The sequence below is a fragment of the Heliangelus exortis genome, chromosome Z (genome assembly GCF_036169615.1).
Source record: "Heliangelus exortis chromosome Z, bHelExo1.hap1, whole genome shotgun sequence".
Classification (NCBI taxonomy): Eukaryota; Metazoa; Chordata; class Aves; order Apodiformes; family Trochilidae; genus Heliangelus; species Heliangelus exortis.
Genome location: NC_092454.1, coordinates 39,578,298 through 39,602,690, shown reverse-complemented (window position 1 = coordinate 39,602,690; position 24,393 = coordinate 39,578,298). Strand labels below are relative to the sequence as shown.

The window sequence follows — 24,393 nt, the reverse complement described above, 5'->3', positions numbered from 1 at the left end:
CACTTTGAAAACAGAAATGGAAGAATAAGGATTTTCTTAAAATATTTTGAGTTCAAGCCATAAATCACTTTAGAAACAGTTAATAAATAACCAAGATGCATTTGCTTGCTTGCTTTCTTCCTGTATGCTTTCTTCTTCTCAGGCTCATTCAAGTTTGTTTGCCTCTAGAGCCACACACCTCTGGAAGGTTCCCAGAAGACCACTACCCCTTTTCATTTTCGCCAGGTTTCCAAAACACACAGTTACCTCACAGGCGAGGTACATTTTCACAAGATAAGAACTAAATACACTAGCAACTTATATCCTCCTTCTGCTCATTTCCATGGAGCCCCTTGACTCACTCCATGAATTCTGCTGCTTGGCTCTTCAGAGTAAGCCAAACCAGATTCCTAAAGCATCAAAAAGCTGCTCATCTTTCCCCACTGGACTGCCATTTTCATGAGCTGAACTGGATTGCCAAGGAACATCTGAATACTAGGAGAGAAAACAGAAGCAATGTTAGAACTCTGCAATTAAGATCAACTGAGCTATCAGATGAAGCTTCATCTTCAAGGATGCTCCAGGGTGGAAAAGCTACATTTTATTAAAGAGACATACTAAATATATAATCATAGAAGACTTTATTTTGGTAAAGACCCTTAAGACCATCAAGTCCAATCTTTAACCTGGCACTGCCAAGTCCACCACTAAACCGTGTCCAGAAGAGCCACGTCTACACATCTTTTAAGTAACTCCAGGGATGATAACTTAACCACTTCCCTGGGCAGCCTGTTCCAATGCTTGACGACCACTTCAGTAACGAAATTTTTCTAATATCCACCCTAAACCTCCCCTGGTACAGCTTGAGGCCATTTCCTCTCATCCTATCACTTGTTTCTTGGGAGCAGAGACCGACCCCCACCTTGTTACAGCCTCCTTTCAGGCATTTGTAGAGTGACAAGGTCTCTTCTTCTTCAGTCCAAAAAATCCCAGTTCTCTCAAGCACTTTGTATGAGGCTTGTTCAACAGACTCTTTCACCAGATTTGTTGCCCTTCTTTGAATGCACTCCAGCACCTCAATGCCCTCCCTGTAAATGAGGGGCACAAAACTGAACACAGTATTTGAGGTGCAGCATCATCAGTGCCAAGTACAGGGCCACGATCACTTCCCTACTCCCACTGGCCACGCTGTTCCTGATACAGGCCAGGATGCTGTTGGCCTTCCTGGCCACCTGGGCACACTGCTGGCTCATGTTCAGCAGGCTGCTGATGAACACCCCCAGGTCCTTTTCCATCAGGCAGCTTTCTAGCAACTCTTCTCCAAGCCTGCAGCATTGCATGGGGTTGGTGTGACCGGGCACTGGGCCTTATTGAACTTCATACAACTGGTGCTGGTCCTTGTCCAGGTCCTTCTGTAGAATCTTCCTACTCTCAGTCAGATCAATGCTCCTGCCCACCTTGGTGTCACCTGCAAACTCACTGAGGATGCACTTGATCCCTTCATCCAGATCACTGATAAAGATATTAAAGACAACTGGTGCCACCACTGAGCCCTGGTGAAGACTACTTGTGACCAGCCACCAGCTTGATTTAACTCCATTCACCACAACTTTTCAGGCTCTGCTGTCCAACTGGAAGCAGAGAAATAAAAGTAATACCGAAAAAACCTTTTAATTAAAAAGACAGGAAAATAAGAGCTCCTGAGTGGCTTTAAGGGTATATAAGACCATGAGAAAATATATTCTCTCCTGCTTTTTAATCCATCTTTGATAAAACAATAGATTACTACCCTCATGCATATAGTTCACCCTAGGATAACCTCATAAGAGGTTGTGTGTCTTGTCTGTTTGCTGATATTCTAGAAGAAACCTTTATGAAAGCTTTGCAGGTAAGTATGTAATACTAATATAATCTGCTATATAAATAAAGATAGATAAATAAAAAGATATTTTAGATATTTATATATATGCATACATATACACACACACACTAAATGTATCTGCCCAGGTAGCATACATGAACAGAAAGCAAGCCTGCTTCTCCCCCCCAACCCTATTCTGCATATAATAAAGGCACTCAAGCAGCTGGAACTGCATTTCCATCTTCAGCTGAACTTGCAGAGCACTAAGAAGCTCAGAGCAGACCAGCAAAAAAAAAAAAAAAAAAAAAAAGCAGGAAAACCAATTCCGGAAGAAACCCACCAAATTCTGGAAAAATTACTTCTGTGTGATGCAGAAAATCCATGCAAACCCGCAAAACTCAGAGGGGAGTGTGAAGCTGTACACTCACAACTAACCCAGGGAGACACTAGATGGTGCAGTGGTTTTGTAAGTGAGGCACTCGCTGCTTCCCTGACCCCTGACAATATGTTAAATACACCATTTCTTTAGAGTTTTAGAATCACAACTTCAGGCTCTTTGCTTTAGCACCCAGCATGGCGTTACTGGTCTGAAAAAACAGACTTAACACTGCACTATGTGGTCGTTTATTTATTTGTCAAACAAGCTGGTATTTGGGTGATACTCATATAGTTGATGTAAGATAAAAAATTATTAAGATAAAAAAATGCTACTACAAAACTTTTGGACTAAAAATTGAAGGAAATGTAATGTTAAAACAAGGTGTTAAGTGTTTTTGTTTCTTTAATCTCAAGCACATATCCTATCAGCAGTCAAACAGACTGGGATGTTGTTCTTTTTTTTTAAACTCCAGCTTTTTTAAGTGACTGCTCACCACAATTATTTCAATAATTAATTGCACTGTTTATACAAAGGAAATAAAAGTACTCCCCTGGCAATTTTATGTTCTGAAAAGAGAGAAACATCTGGCACTTTAAAGATAAGCCAGACATACTACTCATGAGTCACACCAAGACACTATGGAAAAGGGTAACTGAAAAATTCTAAAAGTGATTTTGAACAAATACTACATGACAGCTTCACCCAAAGTTAGAAGTGACACATTTTAGTGGTAACAAAACAAAAGAGAATTGTAGTTATATTTTTTCAGAGAAGCCTTTTGTTCCAGACTACTCTTAAGGTAAGCAGTTTACACTTGCAACAAGAAGTCCTTTAACGTCCCAATTCTGCTGACATAAAGCATAACTTTTCATGACACCAGAAAAATCAAGCAACACACATACACTGGAATTTCCTAAAATGTATTTCCAGTACTTGTGATCTCTGCCAGTAACAACAACAACAATTAATAATTTCAATTTCATACCCAGAAACTACTTAGCATTATGACGTGCCTTTTTAAAAATAAAAATGTAATTGTTCAATAATCATTGTAACAACTACCTGTCACCTCTCTTAAGAGTTGGAAGTGCATAAATGCAAAAGTAACCACCTAAACTGCTTGGATGGTATGCTATCTGGAACAGGTCCTCATTGACCTTTACTGGGGGTAGGAGGGGAAATGGTGAGCAGAAAGCTGTATTTTCTCTGCAGAGCGTAACAAATTCAGAACATGAAAACATTAATTTATTTACAACCTTCATGTGATATACAAACTAAAAATACACACGTAAAATTTCTAAACTTTTCTAGGATGGGGTGGAAGACACAAGTGTAGTATTTTACACATGTTAAAGCTGAAATCTACAGAGCTTAGATGCATACATACGCATCATCAAAACCTAGTACAATATCCCATTACGAACTAAACAAAAGCCTATTCAAGATGGAGAAGAGAAAAATAAACTCTTTGTATTCAAAACACAGCTGGAAGATACACAGGTCTTACCTACTGAAAACCCAAAACACTTAAAAATGTAGCTTAGATCTATTTCAGGATAAAGTTCTCTCTACTATCTTTTGCCCAACAACACTGCTGTCATTAACCTGGTGAAATAGTGACTGTTCCAATGCTTCCACAGGAAGCAACCAATTGTTCAAGATCTGTGAGAAAACAGCTTCCATGGAAATTCAAAGTTGCCAAAGAAAACTTTGAAGAAGAAAACTAAACCCATTTCCGTTTTTTTAGAAATCAATTTCTGCCTCTTGAGAAATTCCACTTTTCACATGTTGTTTCTCAGAGAAAAGCCAGAAGCTGTTTTTCCCAACTGTCCTGGAACATGCAGCATCATTTACTCTCTCTCTCTCTTTTTTTTTTTTTTTTTTTTATGGTTTCTAATGAAAAAAACAAACCTCACTTCTTGCCACATGTGTGCAATCTTGTAATAAAGTAGATTTCCTTTTTCAAAAGGCTTGAGGAGATAAAAGCCGAGGAGCCAAGCAATTTCAGGTGAAGATAAGAATTTACCTCTGTAAAAAGCTGACAGATCAATTCTACTTGTGTATGCAGTATACTTACACGCTCACTAGAAACTGAAGAGAGTTTATTTGCTTTTTCATTTCCCAAACAGTTTTGCTAGACTTTCACTTTGTCACACAGACTAAGGTGCTGCTAAACTTTTTTTTTAATATGCTATAAGAAGGCACTGAAGTGTACTGAGAGGACAGTGAACTTTCAGTTCATCTAACCAGTGACAGTTTTAAAGACCATCTCTGCCCTAACCACCTCCATTCACTTTAACTGTAAAATCTAATGCACTTCTCTCCAGTCAAACTGTTTCTGTAGCTTCTGCTCCTTAAGATGCCCGTGCAAATGAAGTCTGAGAATCAAAGGACTTCAGCACTTTGTGCATATTCTAATTTCAAGAAGACCACTTTTTACTTGGCATAAAAAATTAAAAAATAATTTAAAAAATTACCAGTTCTCATATACTTGCAGTATCAGGACTTGATGGGAAGGTAAACTCTTAGGGTTTGCACAATCAATTTCATTCTATTAGGTAAACTAACTAAAAAGATAATTTAACTGTGGAAAATACAAGTGCAGCTGCCATTCCTTAAGCTTCTAATTTCAGAGTTAATTATTCCCTGCAGCCAAAGAATATTTTTTAATGTTGCAGCATCTTAAAATAAAAATTTGGAAGAAAAAAACAAAGCACCATATGCATTTCATGGTCCCAAGCCCTGATTATAAATTTATTCATCTTCTCCTGCTATTGTTTTTGAATGTTTTGCCTTCCTGCGTCCATGGCCAAGTAGCAAACCAAGCAGCAGAACTGCCCAGTATCAAGCAGTTACTGGTAAGAAATTCCATTTCTGCTACACCATGGTTTTTACAGAATCCGAGACTGCATAAGCTTTGCTATTGACCAACTACAGCTCCCATATCCCAGAAAGACAAGCAGGGTACCTGTCTACTGCTTCATGTTACTGGGTTTTAAAAGGCTGTTTCATTGCTGGGATACAATCCAATCAGGTCTGCATTTATATTTAATCAACCAGTCATAATGCAAGACAATTCAAACAAGGGTATCATTGTTAGCTTCTAAGCTTAGGCTCAAACCAAACTAGATTTTATATCCCTGTTAAGGTTTTGAGTATCCTTTGTTCTAACCCTCTATTAATAGAAGAACGATCTGCCACGTTCTTGGAAACATTTTGCTTTTGTTCGAGCATTCCCATGGCAGCGTGATTACATACTGTCACATTAGCTCTCTTCTCTTGGCTGATGGAAATAAACCTCTGTTCAGTTCTGTGTAACATATAGTTCAATGGCACATTTGACCACATCTAAGACTAAAACCCCATAAAATTCACACTACGCAATGTATTTGATACAACTATCAATGCCATATCACAAGCCTCACAAAACAAACATTAAACAGAAGGTCATGACACACAAGTTAGATAAATAAAAGCTTCAAGTGCATTTTAATGACCATAACAGAAAGAAGCTAATTCAAATTTCTGTCTAAATAATGAGGTAAAAGTTGAAGGATATAAAATATCACATATGTATAAAGTTAAGCAGCTTTGAGCTTGAAGCAGTATGTTCTGCGTCATTCACACGTGCTACATCAGCCTGATTTACTAGCCAGCTCTTATGTACTCATTTCACTAGTCAGCACACTGAAACTACTGACTGCTCTGCTGTCCTTGTTCCAAAGCAGATTCCCCCTTTCCACAGATACTCCAGATCTCGAAATCTCAACAGCTATTTCCTACTCATATCCATCATTCCTTTCCACCTTCCTTTCCTTGTGCCACCATACTCCTACCCTCCAAGTCTTTGCAGCTTGCATCTCCCTCTGAATGTGTCTCATCAGCCTACTCACTCTTGCCAGAAAGCATAGCTGAAATTCACTCCTAAACTTAAATGTACATTACAGGCATCTAAAAGGAGAGCAAAATCTGTTGCAAAAGGGAGATTGGCCATATTTCTGTCATCCATACTGTAGAATGCCTGGAGGTAAATCTGAGGTCCATAAGTCTTATACAGATGCTTAACCCAGTACATTTAGAAGAAGGAACAACAAAACAAACCCTATGATCCAATACAAAGTAATGTTATGCTGAAACTCACCATGTAGCTGATGACACTGATAAAAAAAGGTAAAAAAATAACAGGGGCAGATGACAGCAGTATCATTGAAGTAGTTTTTCTTCCTTCTTCTCAATACTTTTAGATTGGATGTAAAGCTGAAACATATCATGCAGTTATCTACTAGTGCATGACCTTGCTAGCATCCAAATATGTTGCTAGAAAGAACATTACAAACACATTCCAACTTATGCAGAAATTATTCCATTTCTTTAGTATCAAGACAGTAACTTCCACTTGGCTGGTTCATTCCCCAAGAGCTAATATGAGTTCATCTGCAGACATTCTTGGTTCACTTGAGAGGATGCCAGAAGAATATTTTGAAATTACAGCCCCTGATCTTTCTATCGAGGCAACATAAGGCAACATAAGGAACTTCAGGCTCTGCCCCAGCCATTAAATGAAACCAAACTGACACATCCCTGTGAAATAGTTCCATTTCCACTAAACAGCACCATTTCCAATAAGCAGCAAACTAAGTACACAATGGATAGCTGACCAGAACAAGATGAGTGAGTGACATAAATTTTATTCCTCCCTTCGTGACTATTAGTTGCTTTCATAAACCACATGAGGCTTTGAAAATTACTTGGAAAGAAAAACAAGAGAACCCTTTTGCATATGTGTGGCTAGAAGAAAATTAATCTCGGAATCATTAAGGTTAGAAATGCTTCCATTAAGTTACAAGCCAGAGCACAGCTCACTTTGAGAGCAACTGAAAGTTCATTCTCTTTTCTTCATGTGGTGTAAGCCACATAAAAGAGCATTATACACTTTAATGACCTACTGACACACAAAGCAGAAGCAAACTATAATAAAGAGTTCTACTTTTTTCCCATCTGAAAGAAAAAGATGTACCTGCTTGTAGACAAACACGCCTTACAAAAAGGTAAAAAGTTAATCCTTTTTCAAATCATTGCGATGCAAGGAGTTTTCATCCAACCTTATTGCTTCAGAAGTCATTAGAAACAGGCCTCTAGCAGGTAGAGTAGGAAAAGGTTGGTAAAGAATGGAAAATTAAGTCAAATTATTATAGCATGCAGAGGTTAATGGATGAAATTTAATGAATTAAATTCTATAATATAACATTAGCAACATTAAAGCATACATTAAAAATAGCAACATTAAAAATAAGGAAGCATCATAATAACCTGTCAAACAAAAAGCATCACAGAAAATGACAAAACACACTCCAGGCATTCCAGTATTTCAGACTTGATTACAAGCATTTCACATAGACCAAAGGGACAGCAAGGACTGATGTATCAACAGCAGCCTGGTACTATCCTTTTCACATTCTACCAGAAGCTCAAAGACCAAGGATCTCCATCTTCTTCCACCATCTTAACCTATCCTTAAACCTTCTGAGTGTGCACAAACAGGGAAGCACAGCTGCCAAAGAACTGAAAGCATAGCAGCTATCTGAAACAGCAGTAGGCATCCATCTGTAATCAATACCATGTCTTTAGAGGTCTGACCCCAAGGTGACCTCCTGTAACACATACGATGGAGGTAAAGAGCATACAAGTATTTGACAGCTCTGAAGAGGAGTTTCTACCAAAGTACTGGGTCAGGAACAACATCCCCACTTTAATGCTGGACTAAAAGACTTGTAGAAAACTTTAGGAAAACAAAAATTTACATCCAAATTGAAACCACTGTGTAGCTCACAGACAAGATAATCCAAATAAAAATTCAACTCAGAAACAGGATTTCTGATGGCATCATCTGAGGAGTATGCTCACATATGTTACCGGTCATCTATGCTACAGTCACTTCAGTTGCCTTGAAAATGTATCAAGCTTGACTCTGTGAACAGTATAACCAAAAACATTGACTGTGCTTTATTTCTGAAATAAAAACTACTGAGGAAAACAAAGTATAAAAAAAGTAAATAGTTTTAAATCACATTCAACTCTTTGAAAAACAACTCCTCATAAAGCCTCTGAAACACTGGACTGAAGAATCCTCAGCTCTAGCAACTAGAAGAAACTCGCATTATCCACATTTTTGCAGTGCTGGAACACAGAAAGAAGAGCAGTCAGTGCCAAGCACTGACCCTGGCAGCAATCTGCTTAGTTCACTCAAAGGCCAACAATTTTCCTCTCACAGCTTTGTTTGAGGAGCTTGGAATGATAGTGTAGCAGGACATCCTGTATTCTCTCTGAAAAGCTTATACTAAGAATCAGAAGGGTTGAGAACCCAAAATGCTTTTCTCATCACAGGCAAAGGAAAGACATGACAGGCTAACTACATACATTATTAAGCAATAAATAAATAAATAACAGATAGGTGTATCACTTCTTGTAGCTCTATAAGCAAGTAGTTAGAGCTCATATGGGATTTTTTGCATGGTCTTTCATTTTTTATAGCATTTTTTTTTAACAAGAAAAAATTTATCCGAAATTCAGTTGTGAAACATTAATGAAGTGCTGTTAATCAGATCTACAGACTTCCGCAGCAGAATATGTGAAATGGTATTGCCCTCTGAGTATTTAATATGGCACAACACAAGGTACAAACAATCCAGAAAGCTGCTGACAATCATCTGCCTCCTTAGTTGACTGCTACGACTGAGGGCATGGAAGGATTATTTCCATCCTTATTGTATTTTAACTTACTGGATAGAGATGTCTGGAGGGTTCACAAAGGCATCTCTCCTGCTGTTTAGCAAGCCAGTTGATCTATTCTCACATAGCATCAAGAATAATTTCATGTATATATTAGTTTCCACTGTGCACTCCAGCTAAGAAGCATTCAGAAACATAATTCTGCCTTAAGGCTGGTATTTGCAGTATTTGCATTTGTCTCCCTTCTCAGCACAGATCACACACAATACGTGGTGGGCTCTTAATGTTGATAGTAAGAAATGCAGACCAAATAACATAGCTTTAAAATACAAAGTGGTTTTAAGTTAATTTGAAATTTTAACACAGACATGAGTTCCACTACACCTATTTGGCTCATAGCCATATACAGAGTTTGGGTCATTCAAAAAAGAGATTGCTGCAGCAATCAATTATATCGTATTCCTAAAGCTGCAACGTACTACATTCTGTTACACAAAGAACTCCAAAAAAGTTCCCAATATTAGCTGTTCTCAATATTATAAAACACATCCTGATGTGTTTTATATTTCTAATAATCACAAGCTGCGAGAAAACAGTTTCTAAAAATGTAGTGATAAATTTTACATTGTTTGCATAGCTTCATTAGGAAAAATAATGAGGACACTAGAAATTACAGCTGTAGTATCTCTGTAGATTATTTTTTTGTCTTCTTCTACAATACAATGAACAAACTGTTGTCTTTATGAAAATGGTGGCCTTTAATACCAGTAACGTAAGGAATATAACAATTGCAGTGTCCACATTGACAATTTCTTCCTACTTAAGTTCAATTTGTGTACTGATACATGACATTCCTCAGTTTCAAACAACAGGAAGAAGAGAACATCAGCCAAAGCTCCCTTTTTGCCAACTGAGATGCTTCCACTGAACTCGCAGCCAATGCAGCCCACTTCCATATGTCATGGACTCACAGCTGTGAAACAAAAAGAAGGTACATCCAAACTATTTAATTTCTATTTCTTTATGTGAAAGACAGACCCAAATACTGTTTGAAGAAACCTAATTCACTCAGTTGAGACCTGATAACCCCAGCTCTTCTTATTCATTCCTCCCTCACCACCCCCCCCATTAATTTTCTCTAAAGAAAAGAGAAAGTCTGTGATAGAAACAGAGAAGTACAATAAAGGGCAAAAATTTCAGTCAAATCAATCCAATGGCAGTGTCTCTCATCAAGGGCAAGGGTGTCACCAATTGATAAAACTAGGTCAAAAAAATGTTGCTATTTGAGACAAATGGGAGGAAACTGATAACACAGCCAGTAAACCTTTTGCTAAAATATACTGCAAGGTCTCTTACTTCAGGAACCATTCCACACTCACTGTGATTTTATTTAAGTATTGAAGCAACAGCCATATAAAGTGTACCTCTAAAGAGTACATCTGTAATTCCAACCTTTGTAACTCCTACAGCTCACATGTGTGCAGCCAGGCTTTCCATCCATCAACATATTGAAACCTAATACTCAAGAATCACAGACACTATGGATATTTCTCACCAGAACCATCACCAAAATTATTACATGTAATTACTAAATGTACTGCAGTAACAGAAGTGACAAATGCAATGGAATCTGTGTTAAAGAGCTTACACCATGGAGATTAGATGAAACAGACAAGTACAGGGACACGAAGATAGTAGAAGAGTGAAATAGGAGTGGTGTAGTTATCCAGATGAACTGCATAACATTTATGATTTATTAAATAAGAAACTACACAAATAAACAAGCACAAAATTCAAATATTCAAATAAACAAACAAAAAATACCACCACTAAAGAACACTCTTTGGAACTGATCACATAAAGTGTCAATAGTTAGCTCACTGATGGCAAATAAACACCTGTAACATGTGATATGGGATGTTGAGTAACACACAGGCTCCTTACACAAGAAGGATACTTACAATATTGATTATTCTACAAGCCACCAAACAAACTATGAGGCACAAGTAATTTCTGTTTATGCCTTCCATCAGCATTTTAGTGGGGGTGGCAGATGACTACAGATAAATTCATCTTGCTGCATGCTGCCTCTCTGGGCCTGGCAGGGGATACTTGTGACTCCCAGGTGTTTAGTACTGGAGTTCAGAAATAGGTGTCAGAAAACACATTTTCCCATAAAAACTGAACAATTTTAAAAACAAACAAATGAAAAAAACAACAAAGAAGGGGGTGGGGGGCAAAAAACCCCAGAAAACAAACAAACAAAAAAACCCAACACCACAACAAAGTTTGTTTCACCACAGAAACAGGGGTAATTTTGCTTGAAACACTGACCTCCATCCTGAGCACAACCAGTATTTAAAATATGAAATGAAGTTCTGTTTCCCAGTGTTTAAGGCTGTGGTTACACAGAGGGAAGCTCACGCAGCGACCCGCACCCCAGTGCGGAATGCCCCTTCCTTCCTTCCTGTCCGTCAGCTTGAAGCTCCCCGCTCCAATTTAATGGAAAAAAAACAGGGGCTTTCCACCATCCTTCGGCTCCAGCGGGAGCATGTGGGAATGACCCGAATAAACCGAAGTCCGCACCTCGTACGGTCCCGCTCCTCGTACAAGAGCCGCGGGGTGGTCCCGGCACGGCTCGGCGGCCACAGGTGCATTCGGCGGGTGCGAACCCCAGGCTGACACCCGTGTCCCGGCGTCACGCACAGACACGGCATCCCCGCACGGTGCCCCGGGCCCGCGGCCCCCATCACCCCCCGCCTCGGGGGGGTCCCGGCAAGGAAGGGGGTGAACTCTCCCATGGCCAGGGAAGGGGGGTGCCGACGGGCGAGCCCCGCAAGAAGAAGAGGAGTGCGGTGGGCGAGGGGGAGGCTACCGACCTGCTCCGCCCCCCCGGCGGGCTCCCGCGGTTCGCTCCCGGCGGAGCCTTGCGTCGCTCCCATAGTAACATCGCCGGCCCCTCCGCGCTGCCGCCCGCGGCCCCGAGCTCTAGCGGTGACACCCGCCAGCCCCGGGCATGCTGCGGCCCCGCCTCGGCCCCGCTGCCCGGAGAGACCGGCGGAAACCGGTCGGGCCGCTGTCCGGCGGGAGCGGGGCTGCGGCGGAGGCCTGAGCGGCGGGGGCGGCCGGAGCCCGGCAGGACAAAGCCGGCACTGAGGAGCCCGCCACAGAGAGACTTTGTACTGCCGGGGCCCGGGCGTCCGCAGCCGCCAGCCAATCAAGCCTTCAAACGTCCCGGGGAGGCGAAGAAACATTTTCATTCTCCGTGAGAAGAAAAGAATTGTTATTCTCCATTTACAAAAATATTTCTCGTGTTCTTGCCCTGGGCAGCGGCCAGCAGCTGACGCCTGTCAACGGGGAAGCGGGAGCGATGGGCCCTGCCACCCGAGCCTGGACAGCACTTCTGGTGAGAGGCTTTGGGACGGTACCCACAGCCCTGTTTCGTCCAACAAAAACACGCGAGTCATTTCTACATTTTCTGCTTGTGCGTGTTCTTAGGAGTCGAGTTTGAAAGCTGCCCCCATCTGATGCCTTCCCACAGCCTTGGTCAGGTTTCCTTCCCACCACCTAATAGCTCTTTCATGCCAGTCTCAACTTTAGTGCTGCTCCTACAAAGGCAGAGGCAGAATTGCTTGGTTTTGAGGCAATAATTACATTGTTTTTTAAAAGCATGTTCTTGAGGTAACAGCATTCTCAAGAGCTGGCAGAAAAAAATGCGTCCTGAAAGCACTGAAGAGAAGACTGGCAGAAGTTCAGTCACTCTTGTATTCAGAAATAAAGATTCTTTCCCAATGCTACTGTCTTCCTGGAGTTTTATTTTGGGTGGATAAGTGAATACTTGAATCACCTCTTGGAAGGAAGAAATTAAGAATGAGGACAAGCTACAAAGGAAGAGCTTTCTTAAGATGATACTTAAAAAAAAAGAATGGAAACAGCATGTAGCTTTCTATGGCCTACCCTCAAACTTGGAAAGTAAAAGGCAGAAAAATGCCAAAGCCTGAACTTTGGTTTTCTTTCATCTGCTCACTCCTCTTGGTTTTACAAGTGAGTGAGACCATCCAACTTCTGTTGCAACATCCAACTTCTGTTGCACAGTCTGGTATACGCCCAACGTCAAGACCGCTTGATAAAGATGACACACAGAATGCCAGGCTGCTCATGCACATGGGGTCCTCTGATAGCAGCTGGCATCAAGAATTTCTCCATGAGGCACAGCAGGGAAGGACAAAACAGCTGCAACTCTCCACACCACTGTGTTCTTCTTTCTGCACACCTTTGCAATCTGGAGTGCAATCTGGCACTAGCTGACAATATCACCATAGGTTATTACACCATGGCTTGAGCAAAAAAAAAGCCATTGTCCAACAGTTACCTCCTTGAAACCACAAGACATGATGAAAATAACATCAGCTGTTTTTTGCCTTGATAGGATGTTGGAGAATTGTACTGCAGATTACTATATAGTTTCAGATGCAAGATTGGGTTTTGGGTTTGGCTGGATGGCAATATACTTTTTCAAAGACAGAAGCTGTCAGACATAAGGTGGGGCAGGGACAGAAGAAGCCACTAGAAACCTGCAACAGCAGCTTCTTAGCACACACATCAAGCTCCTGGCAGCATAAAGTTGAGCGCCTGCCTCCTACAGCCATCTCTCTCCACACAGGATGTGATAAAAGATGAAGAGGTAGCACACCTCATTCACCCACCAGACTCAGCCTGTTGGGGAGCACAGACAGTGCCAGTGAGAGCAATGTAAGCATCTGCTTTCCCTTTGCAAGGCCAAGAAGGGTTACTCTATGCTCCAGACAAAAGCTGAGGATTGGCCTAAAGCTTCCCTTTGGTATGATCTGTGACTCTATCAAAGCCATGTAATTTTATCACTAACAGTGGGGTTATCAGGCTATACTTCCTTGAGCTGGAGGAAAGCAACCGAGGCTAGCACCCCAATTAGCCTGAGGTAAGTGCAACACAGATGCAGGAACTGACCACAGCTATGCAAACAAAATAAGTGAGTTTTCAATTCCATCACCTAGGACAGCCTATTGGCTTGTGTCAGTTCAGTTTCCTGAAGTAACAGAAAAAAAAAACCAAACCTATGTGGATGAAAAAAAAAGTCTATCTGGACATCAGTAAGGCCTTTGACATGGTCACTCACAACATCCTTCTCTCTAAATTAGAGATATATGGATTTGACAGATGGGTATTTTGGTGGATGAGGAATTGGTTGGATGGTCACATCAAGAATGTAGTGGTCAATGTCAAGATGGAGATGACAGGTCCGTACTGGGACCAGTACTGTTCCATATCTTCATCATGGACAGTGGGTTTAAGTGCACCCTTGGCAAGTTTGCAGATGACACCAAGCTGAGTGGTATGGTTGACACACCTGAGGGATGGGATGCTATCTAAAGGCACCTGGACAAGTCTGAGAAGTGGACCCATGTGAACTTCACAAGGTTAAACAAGGCCAAGTGTCAAGGTCCTGCATTGTGACAGTATAACCCCTGGTATAAATATAGGCTGGGGGACAAAGGTATTGAGAGCAACCATATTAAGAAGGACTTGGTGGATGAAAAGCTGAAGATGAGCCACCGGTGTTCCCTTGCAGCTCAGAAAGCCAGCCATATCCTGGGCTGCATCACAAGAAGTGTGGCCAGCACCTCAAAAGAGGTGACTCTCCCCCTGTATTCTGTGCTGGTAAGGCCTCACCTGGAGTGCTGTGCCCAGTCCTGGAGTCCTCAGCACAGGAGACATGGAGCTGTAGGACTGAATCTGGAGAAGGGTCACAAAAATAATCAGGGGGCTGAACACCTCTCCTATCCTGTGAGAAAAAGCTGACAGAATTGGCACTGTTCAGCCTGGAGAAGAAAAGGCTCTGAGCAGACCTTCTTATGGCCTTTCAATACTTGGAGAGGGCTTACAAGAAAGATGGGGACAAACTTGTTTGCAGAGCCTTTAGTGATAGGACAAGGGGGTAATGGTTTCAAATTAAATAGGGGTAGAATCAAACTAGATTTTTTTTTTTGTTTTTACAGTGAAGCTTGTGAAACACTGGAACAGGCTGTCCAGAGAACTGGCAGAAGTCCCATCCCTGGAAATATTCAAGGTCAGGTTGGACAGGGCTCTGAGCAACCTGATCTAGTTGAAGATGTTCCTGCTCACTGCAGGTGGGGGCTGGACTACATGACCTTTCAAAGTCCCTCCCAACTCAAACTATTCTATGATTCTATGAAAACAAGCCATTTGGGCTTTTCAAAATATCTCCCATGTTTGTTGATATGTCCTCTGTACAAGCAAGAAATGTTATCTTTTCCTGCTTTCTTACTTTTTTTCATCAAATCAAACAGCTTATCCATCAAAATGGGCAGATAAATCATCCCACACCAGCCTGAAAATGTGGGCAGTAAGTGACCTCTAGTGCTCATGCTTGAGCTTGGTCAAGTGCCCAGATGCCACTGATGGTCTAGCTATCAACGTAATCACAATTTTCAAGTTACTTATCCTGCAATTCAGCTGCAGAGAACAGACCTAGAGGTTTTCCTGGGTACTTTCTGCCCTTTCACCAAGCTATCTTCTCAAGGTGAATAGATAGGTAGGCCTTAAAAGGGGAGCACAAAGCAACCTAACACAAAAAAAACCACAAGAGAGCAGTGTACTTAGCCACAAGAGCTAAGTAATTCCTCCAGTACCACAAGTTCTTACCTCCTGTAGCAGGAAAAGGGAGAACAGGCACTCAAATCATTCATTTCACCTAACAGCTATTCCAATAGGGGAGCGAATCCTCCTCCCTTGCAAGCTGAAGGAAAACAAAACCAAACCCTAAACTGCAAGCACATCTTTAAGGGTATAATTAGATGTAACTTCTCCTGACTCACCTGCTCTTAAATCCCAGAAGACCCTGTACTGTGGATCACATGTGACTATACAGAGTAACTACAAACTAGCCAAGTCTGACTGGGGGCAGCAGCACAAACATAATTTGGGTAGGAGACCCAGCAAAATGGTCTCTTCTGTTTCTGCACGCTAGGAAGTGCAGGTACAGCTGTAGTTAGTCCTGGAAGTGGTACTACACTGCTAACAGTAAAAGCTGGGTACCAACACCATGTCAAAAATTACATGAACTGGGCTACAAAAGTGCAGCTCTGTCCTCTGCAGTGTTTAGGGCTGGCTACTTTGCATGTGTACTGTACAAAGCAGTATCACATGCACGGGTTTTATGGAGGCATGTAGAGGTTTTGAAATTAATTTCCATGGGAAGATTAATTGGTATTTGTAAGAAACACACAAATCTTTATAAGAAACACACAAATAAATTCTAGGGATCACATTCTCCACAGAGGTTTTCAGTTTAACTAATCGAGGCCGATGCAGTTTGACTATAGTAAGATGGAATCTATGGTCTGTGTGGCACATACCTAGAGACATCACTTGCTGTAGCTTGAGTAGTGACAAACTTAGGACATAATCCACAAATGATCTAATGCTACCGTGAATGAAGCACTTGTGATGCCTTTAGCATCAGCAGAGGGAACACTCATTTAATGCTATGCTATAGAATGCAAATTTAAAACAAGCAGCTGCCTCTCACGGGTACTCCTGCCAATCAAGTCAGGCTATTCAGCAATTTGATTGCAGCAAGCAAGATTAGTTGTCACGTTGTGATTCAGGTTCTCTCTGCCTCCTCCCCACCATCAAGCCTTTTAAATGTCCCCTCTGACTATCAGTTATTTTTCTTTTTTTGAAATGTTAGACTTCAACACTTAGTAGCGCTGCTAGACAGCATGGCAAACAGGCAGCCTCCTTAAAGAACTGGAAACTGATTTCAGTAAGAGATACAGAGAATGTAGGCTTCTGGTCCAGTTGTTGAACTGTCTGAACAGAGATTTCAGTTTTGTTTTTGTTTCAGTTTTGTTTGCATAAGCAAGTGATCATGATCCTCTGATGAAAGGCACTGTAGAAGTTTCTAAAAATACCATGCTGCCAAACAGCCTTTTCCCCTCCCCTTCCAGTCAATCTCTTTAGACTGCTGTTTGTCATCAGCCAGCAAAAATCACACAAATCAGTCAGCACAGTCCTACTTAAATGATTCATAAATCCAATTACATTTCCTTCTTTATATAGTAGTCTGCACCCTAGCAGATTCAGCCTTCGGGATTAAAAGATGTGTAGCTGACTCTCAGATTGCTGAGCAGCTACGTATGGTTCAAACACTCAACTCTATGTTGGGGTTAAGTCATATGTAGCAGAGCAATCTTAAATCTTGAGGGGACTAGAGAAGTTGTGAAAATTGTTTTGGCACTTGTTACCATGAATCCATTGGAAAGCCAGAAAGATGGTGGGTGCTGAAGCACTGGACCTTCCAGAGGAAGCCATGGCAGCATCTGGGCCTGTTTATCCTGGAGGAAGGTTGGCTTAGGGACACCTAACAGCAAACCACTTGTGCTGATAGGAGGAGACTGGGGAGATGCAGTCAGGCTCAACAGTGGTCCAGAATAAGAAGTGATGGACAAAAGAGGTTCAGGTGGAGGTAAGAAGAAAATTCTTCCCTACTGGGGGCAGCCGAGCCATCCACCTGGGGCACGGAGAGGCTGTACCACCTCCATTCCTGGGCATTTTCAAACTTGAACTGGGTAAAGCCCCAGGCAGCCTGTTCTGATCTTACAGCAGACCCTGCTTTGGCCAAGAGGTTGGACTAGAAACCTTCTGAGATGCAAATGAAATATCATGACCTATTGCTGGAGTGAAACATGGACTTCACAATGACTCTACCTGAACACACACACACACACACACACACACACACACACACCTCTATGGACTACACAAACTGAAGCAACTTCAATTGTGTGCATAAGCACTTTGCCTTCTACTGATTTAAGAAGTTACAAAAGCTAGTACTGTTATTCTAAAAAATGAAAGAAACAAGTAGTTCAAACAAATCCAAACCACATAAGTATGTAATGTTTTTCTCCTCATACGTCAAATGCATACAAAAATGTATATCAACACCAGAAAGGAAATATTTTCCCCACCTCTAATTTGCTTATTTTAAACAGCAGGCACCACATTGGGCATGCTCTGTTTGAACATTCATTTTGTTTACATGTTGTTTCTTTCCTCTCTTCTCCATGCTTTTTGACTACTCCTAGCAAAGCAGTGAAACAATCCTCTGCTTTTAGCAATTTATGTGTCTTCCTGCACCATAAGTCAAGCCTTACAACATCAAAAGCTTTACCATGTTAATCAACTCTAACGACTCAAATTAATTAAGACTACACAGTAGCAAAAACAAAGATCCCTTTCTCATGGGGATCATTATACTTATTAAGAACAAGTGAAAAACATGCAGAGCTCACAAAATGTAACATACACAAAACTTTCTCATTCATACAGAGGTTAATTTAACCAAAAAAAAAACACCCCAGACAGCAGTTCTTCAGCCAAGTTAGTGCTTTAGAGCACCATAACTATGCTTCAAAGCTCCTCTTCTCCCCATCCTACTGGCAAACCTCCTGCTGATGAGCTCATTAAGAAACAAAGCAGTTTTGCTGCCCCATTCAGTAACAGCAAGGCCACAGCTAGGGTGCTATGGTCACATTTGGCTGTGCTCTTCAGGAAGGACTGAAATGAGCTGCTGAGATCCCAAGGGAGAAGAGTGAGAAGAGTTGTCAGAGAGAGAGCAGAAAGACACCAACACTCCAGTCATTCACGTGCCACTACCACAACTCCGGGGATCCCATAGACAAGGTGGCTCCATGCAGATGCTGAAGCACCTTCCTCTAGTGATTACATAGTTTGGGAGTTTCATTCAAGTACCGACATTCCCAGGTGTAAGCTTTGCATACCACATCATATGCTGGAAGTTTTTTTAGAGAAAAATGCTAGAGTCTGCTTGAGACCTCATCTGGGATAGGCCTGTCTAGATATGCTTCACTGACATTCTTGTATCATTTTCCTCCACACAGTTGCCAAAATTGCTTTTGTGTTACTTTCTATAACACCAAGTTGGGTTTTTTTGTTGTTGTTGTTTTGTTTTTTGGTTTTTGGGTTTTTTTTCCTTTTCTTTTCTGTCATATCTTTAGAGACTCATTAATGAGCATCCTCTTCCCTCACTCCCAGAACATTAAACTAAAAGATGAGTAACTTTGGTTTAGTATATTACAATTCAGAAAGACGGGAAAACTGATACCCACATTTTCAAATAAATTACTAAAGCAGCAATAGCTATTCATCTCACAAGAATGAAAGATAAGTTAATTATAATTTTGCAATGCACCAGCATAAAAATTCTTTGCTCTCAAAATTGTCATCTGCTAATGACTTACAAAAACAAGCCAAGCATGTTTGATCAACACATAAAACTAAGGGCACATTTTATATTCTCTCTGGAAGCACTTGAGAAAAGGTTTCAACAGCAAGGTTAAGATACCAAAAGGATTATATTTACCTTAATGATGTACTGTAAGAAAATATGCAGCAAAACAACTCTCCCTGTGTGTGGCTATTCTGTTTCCCAGGACTCTTGAGTCACTAAGCAATTCCCATTAATATTACCCTCCATGCTTAAAGTAATTTATCCCTAAACCCACACTAAACATTTATATTTGCTGAAAGCGTCACCATACATTAAATCAATTTTTTACCACTGTTTAGCTAGGAGATGAACTAGTACAGGCATGTGCATTATTATTACTATACTTATTTGCATAACTTAAGCAGAATAATGAGTTCACTGACTTTATTGCAGAAGTCTCTCCTCTTCTGGAGGCCTGTTGTACAGCACCAAGCTCTCAGCATATGCATGTGCTCATTCTAAGTTGCTTCAGGAACCCAAAAAGGACTAGTTCTGATTCCAGCATACTACTGCATTAAGTGCAGTTTCTTAAAAATCTTTTAAAAACACGGCTAAAAGAACGCACTTCATAGCTAGCACATGACAAAGATTCATCCTTCTAAACTAATGGCCAGTTCTAAGTGTCACAACTTGACTGGTACCTTGTGAGGAACGATGATTTTTGAGTATTTCTGCCTTCTTGCTGCCAGGTGCTTCCGTCTGGAGGTGCAGCTGCGCTCCAGGTCCCACTCACAGGGAGATGGCAGTGCTGTGGTTTGCTCACTGGAAAACAAAGTTTCGTTTCAGTCATGTATAATCACAAAAGAGTGACTGTGAAGCCTGGGAAGGTGAAGTCGCAGAGATAAAGAGGATACATAATATATTTCCCTGCTGTTTGCCACTCTTTATCTTCGATGGCAATCAAATGGTAACATTGCTTGAACAAAGGATATATTCGGCAGTATTTGCACTTACAGCAACACTGCGAACTTCAATCAGAGCACTGTCCCTCACCAGGCATTCCCCCAAAAGTCTGCACACAAGGCAACAATGTATTTTTGCAAACTGAGTAGGGCACAGACAGGAAGTGTGGTCCTCTCCACAAGGAGCTGGGCTTTTTCTTTTAATTTAGTGTTAGTCTCATAGATTAGTTTGCACAACAGTACAAAGTTAAACTATTTGTATCTGGAGCATAAGCTCAGTAGCAATAATCAGATATGTGCGCTCCAGTGATTCCAATTGGCAACAGCTCCAGTTGCCAAATCACAGGAAAGAAACAATTCCACACCTCATTTTCTACTCCTTCCTCCAATCAATAGGCATCAGCTTCCCCTCTTATGCACATACAATATGTTAACTTCCATTCAAGATCCCTGTCAGAGGGCTCCTCCTCTCCTGCACTCTTTGTCCAAGCCCTTAATTATGCTCTACAGGGAAACGGAAAATGAATGGTTTAACTAAGATGAAGGAGAAATTTCTGACAGAAATAGAAACGGAAGACAGTGATTATGGTTTGCTGGTTGGGTTTTGTTTTTAAAAGAAAACAAACGCATATCTTGACCACCTTTATTCTTCTCAAAAAGCATCTTTCCAAACTGGTCTACCTTCAAAGAAGTTTATAACCAGACCTTCTTGGAAGAGTATCTAATCCATAGTTGTAACAGGTTTGGGTTTGTTGCTTTTTTTTTTTTTTTTTTTTTTTTTTTTTTTTTTTTTTTTTTCTTTTGCAATGTATATGTTTTTAGGCCCGGTTGGTCAGTTGTTTTGTTGGTGTTTGTTTAGTTGGTTTTTGTGATTTTTTGTTTGTTTTATTTTGGGTTTTTTTTTTGGGGGGGGGGTTTGGTTGGTTGATTGTTTTTTTATTTTGGGTAATAGCCCATTATTAACTATTTCTAGATAGCAGGAGACCCATATTGAAAGAGAAACATATTGAAAGAATTCTGCAGAACTTCCCCAATTATTTACAAGTCTACCCTATATTTTTTTGATGTATCTTATGTGAGGAACGCACCTTTTTTCTGAACACAATCATAACAATGTTTCAGGTTCAAAAAAAGAAAAATTAAGAACTTTTAAGATATTTTAAAAATCCATGTGGTCTCAGATTAACTTCTTAAAAATGTCAAAGATGCAAGTATGTGCCAGACATCATGTTGTGAAACTAGAACTCTCTTTTCCCTCTCTGCAGATTCTTTCAACAAAAACCATCTTTCTGAAAGTAATAAACTACTGATGTGGACCAAGGCTTGATTTCTGAAGTCACAGAACAAAAGGACACTTAATATGAATTTCTGTGGTCCCCAAAGAGCAGCAAGGAGCCATGATGCATATTACAACAGATTTAGTGTTCCAGGCTGTGCACAGAATGCTATTCTGAAGGCTTCAGGAAAGTTAGACAAGGAAGCTGAACCCAAACTACCACTGCTGTCATCATTTTTCTTTTGCATGAAAATGCCAATAGCTAACAAAAATCTATCTGTCACAGAAATCACATCATTATCCCAAGCAAAATGGAGCAGGAAAACTTACTTCATAATGTCTTTGGTATAAAAATGTAAATTAATATCTTAGCAAAATAAACTATTTGCCTGTCCCACTACCTTTGTTGCCTTAGTCTACATTTTTAAATCAGGATTTTATCAACTTTAAAGTGATGGCACTAGAGCTGGCATCACACTCAATGCTGGTTTTTATCTTAGGAGATAATGAAGAGAAATAAAACAAGTATTTGGTTTGATTTGTTGTTTTGTTGTTTGGGCTTTTTCCTTGTATACATACGCACTTCAAAACCATCTTTTTTTCCTTTTTCTTTTTTCCCCCCACGAATGTAACAGGGTACCTATTAAAGTCAAATAAAGCTGATGTTAGCGAAGTGAACTACTGATTTACTTATTCCAGTTGCACAAAATAAGCAGTCTGAATGGTGCCTTTTACTTCATCTCACAGTTTACTTGGCTGCAATTGCTGGTTACCAACCTTTAGTTCCCTAAAAGTCTTAATGAAAACATAAGAGATTCCTATTACAGTCCAACAACAACAGCTTTTCTGCTTTTGTGAAACTGTTGGAATGACAAATCCAAACATAATCCAAATACATCTTCACCAGTTTGGAATTCCAAGTCTGTACAACAGTTGTATCAACTAAATCTTTCCCTTAAAGGAGGGAGACGTCTGATTAAGCATAGTGGAAATAAAAAAAAATATTAATGGGGTAGCATCTTTTGAACTTCGATACTAATGCTCTGGAGTAGGTGAAAGCCAAGCAGTTCCAGTTACAAAAAGAAAAAATAACAGATACTAAATTAGCAAGTTTCATTTTTAGATGGCTTGTTTCAAGCTATGACTCTGACTAAACAAACCTACTTGAAAACAAGCAATTTTGCAAGAATGTACCATTACTTTCCAATGCAGCTCCTTCAACTGTCAAGAGCAATCCAAATCATTTTACCAGCATGTACAGAGTGCCTGCAAAATTAAAAGAGATAGGCATGTAGATAACTTACATGAAACAATCAAAGGAAGTTACAGTCCAGGACACTCTACTGTCCTGTGTCCAAATACATTGCACTAAGAACTACTTTTAATGGGAAGAATTTTAACAAAAAGCCCTACAAGCAGTCATTAACATGACACACCAGAAACTCAGGACCAACTTGAAGAATACCTGTGTTGTTAAGGGGCTAAAAACTGTTGGCATCAGCAAATTTTCTGGACTAGTTTTTGTGGGTTTAGTGATGCAACTAATATAAAAAAATTGCATGGTGCACTGTATTCTAATTGCTTTTACTGTAGCTACCACTATTAGAGGAAGCACTCTTGTGGGAAAATTACAAGATAAATCTTAATTCTGTCATAGCCAAACTGTCATGGGTTTACTGCAAGCTTTTCTTTGAAGTCGCGTGTATACAAAACTACTCCCAACTAGCACAAACATATTAATTGCTCTTCAACAAAAGCCTCTCATCTTTTTCACTCCTTTGCAATGTCTAAAACAGGATGACAGCATTCCAATGTAAAAGAAAATTCAGAGAGACTAGAAGGGCTGTGAAGACACCAATTGATGCTACTCAGAGGGGAAGGTGGAAGAGAACAGCAAATCCACTTCCACACACACCATGTTTGACGGGAACAATTATTAAAAGAAAGAATTTCCTGAAGCCTAATACTCAAACTGTGTGGTACAAGAAAGCACTCTGGATTGCTTGTAAAAACCTGAAATGCTCAGTATTTCACATTTTTAACATTAATAGATTTAACTGACTCCTTTTTCAGTAACTAAATTTTCCTTCAGAACAGCAGGATTCTTAAGAATGATGAACTCATGCTTCCTAGCAGAGAAGAAAAGTCACACATAGAGAAAAGTGTTTTTCTTTTACACTTTTGGAAGATACTAGTTCTCCCATGGATAAACTAAAATATGCATATTTTTAAATGGGGGGAGGGAGAACTCACACACATTAACTTAGTAGCAAACAGCAGACACAAATCAATCATTTAAACTTCCATTCTGAAGAATATATAGTTGTTTACCCTTATTGTTCTTCAGCAAACTCCTGATTCATAAGTAACACCTTCTACTTACTGGCTAGCTAAGGACAAGAAGAACACAGGTGTCTCTAATGAAACCACAAAGTTTAAATACAACCACAGAAGATACATCATTTTGAAGGAAGGAAAAAAAAAAAAAATCTATTGTTTTATGAATTCTCCTTTTCTAACAACAAGTTTTAAAATTGCATGATTCAAAGTGAGCGCACATTTTTCACCACAGTTACTCACTGATTGCTTTTTAACACTTACCCTGGATGTTGCCAAAGATTTGCATGTCTACCCTCAGGAAGCAGCTCCCTCTTGTTAAGGGGTGTAATGCCTACTGCTGCTTCTAAAATAGTTATGTATTTCTTGTACCTCATTCTGCCTCTCACAAGAGTTCCACCACACTGAGTTGTCATCCGAATGCAGACACTGCGGCTGAAGCCATGCCTCCTCACTTATCTGATCTGCTGCTTTTCAAAACATGCTGTGAGTTAAAGCATAAAACCAGTGCTTTTTCCCCTCTGCCAGGCTTGGAGAGTTAGCAGGAGAGGGAAACTGAATAAAAACTCCCACCAG

The 24,393-nt window shown here is 40.4% G+C and overlaps 1 protein-coding gene across 4 annotated transcripts in view; it reads right to left on the bottom strand.

Annotated features, from left to right (window-relative positions):
* Positions 1-24,393, bottom strand: part of TJP2 (tight junction protein 2) — a 62,947-nt gene that overhangs the window by 28,459 nt on the left and 10,095 nt on the right. The window contains exon 2 of one of the 4 annotated variants that reach the window (XM_071731983.1): positions 19,944-20,060. The exons of 2 other annotated variants lie outside the window; for them this stretch is intronic. Coding sequence is in view for 1 of the 2 variants with exons in the window: in XM_071731981.1 (XP_071588082.1) it covers positions 11,828-11,890 (63 nt within the window). In the remaining variant the exon portion in view is untranslated. Of the gene's footprint in view, positions 1-11,827; positions 12,067-19,943; positions 20,061-24,393 lie in introns of those variants that run through there. One more of the 4 variants, XM_071731981.1, reaches the window with a different exon arrangement.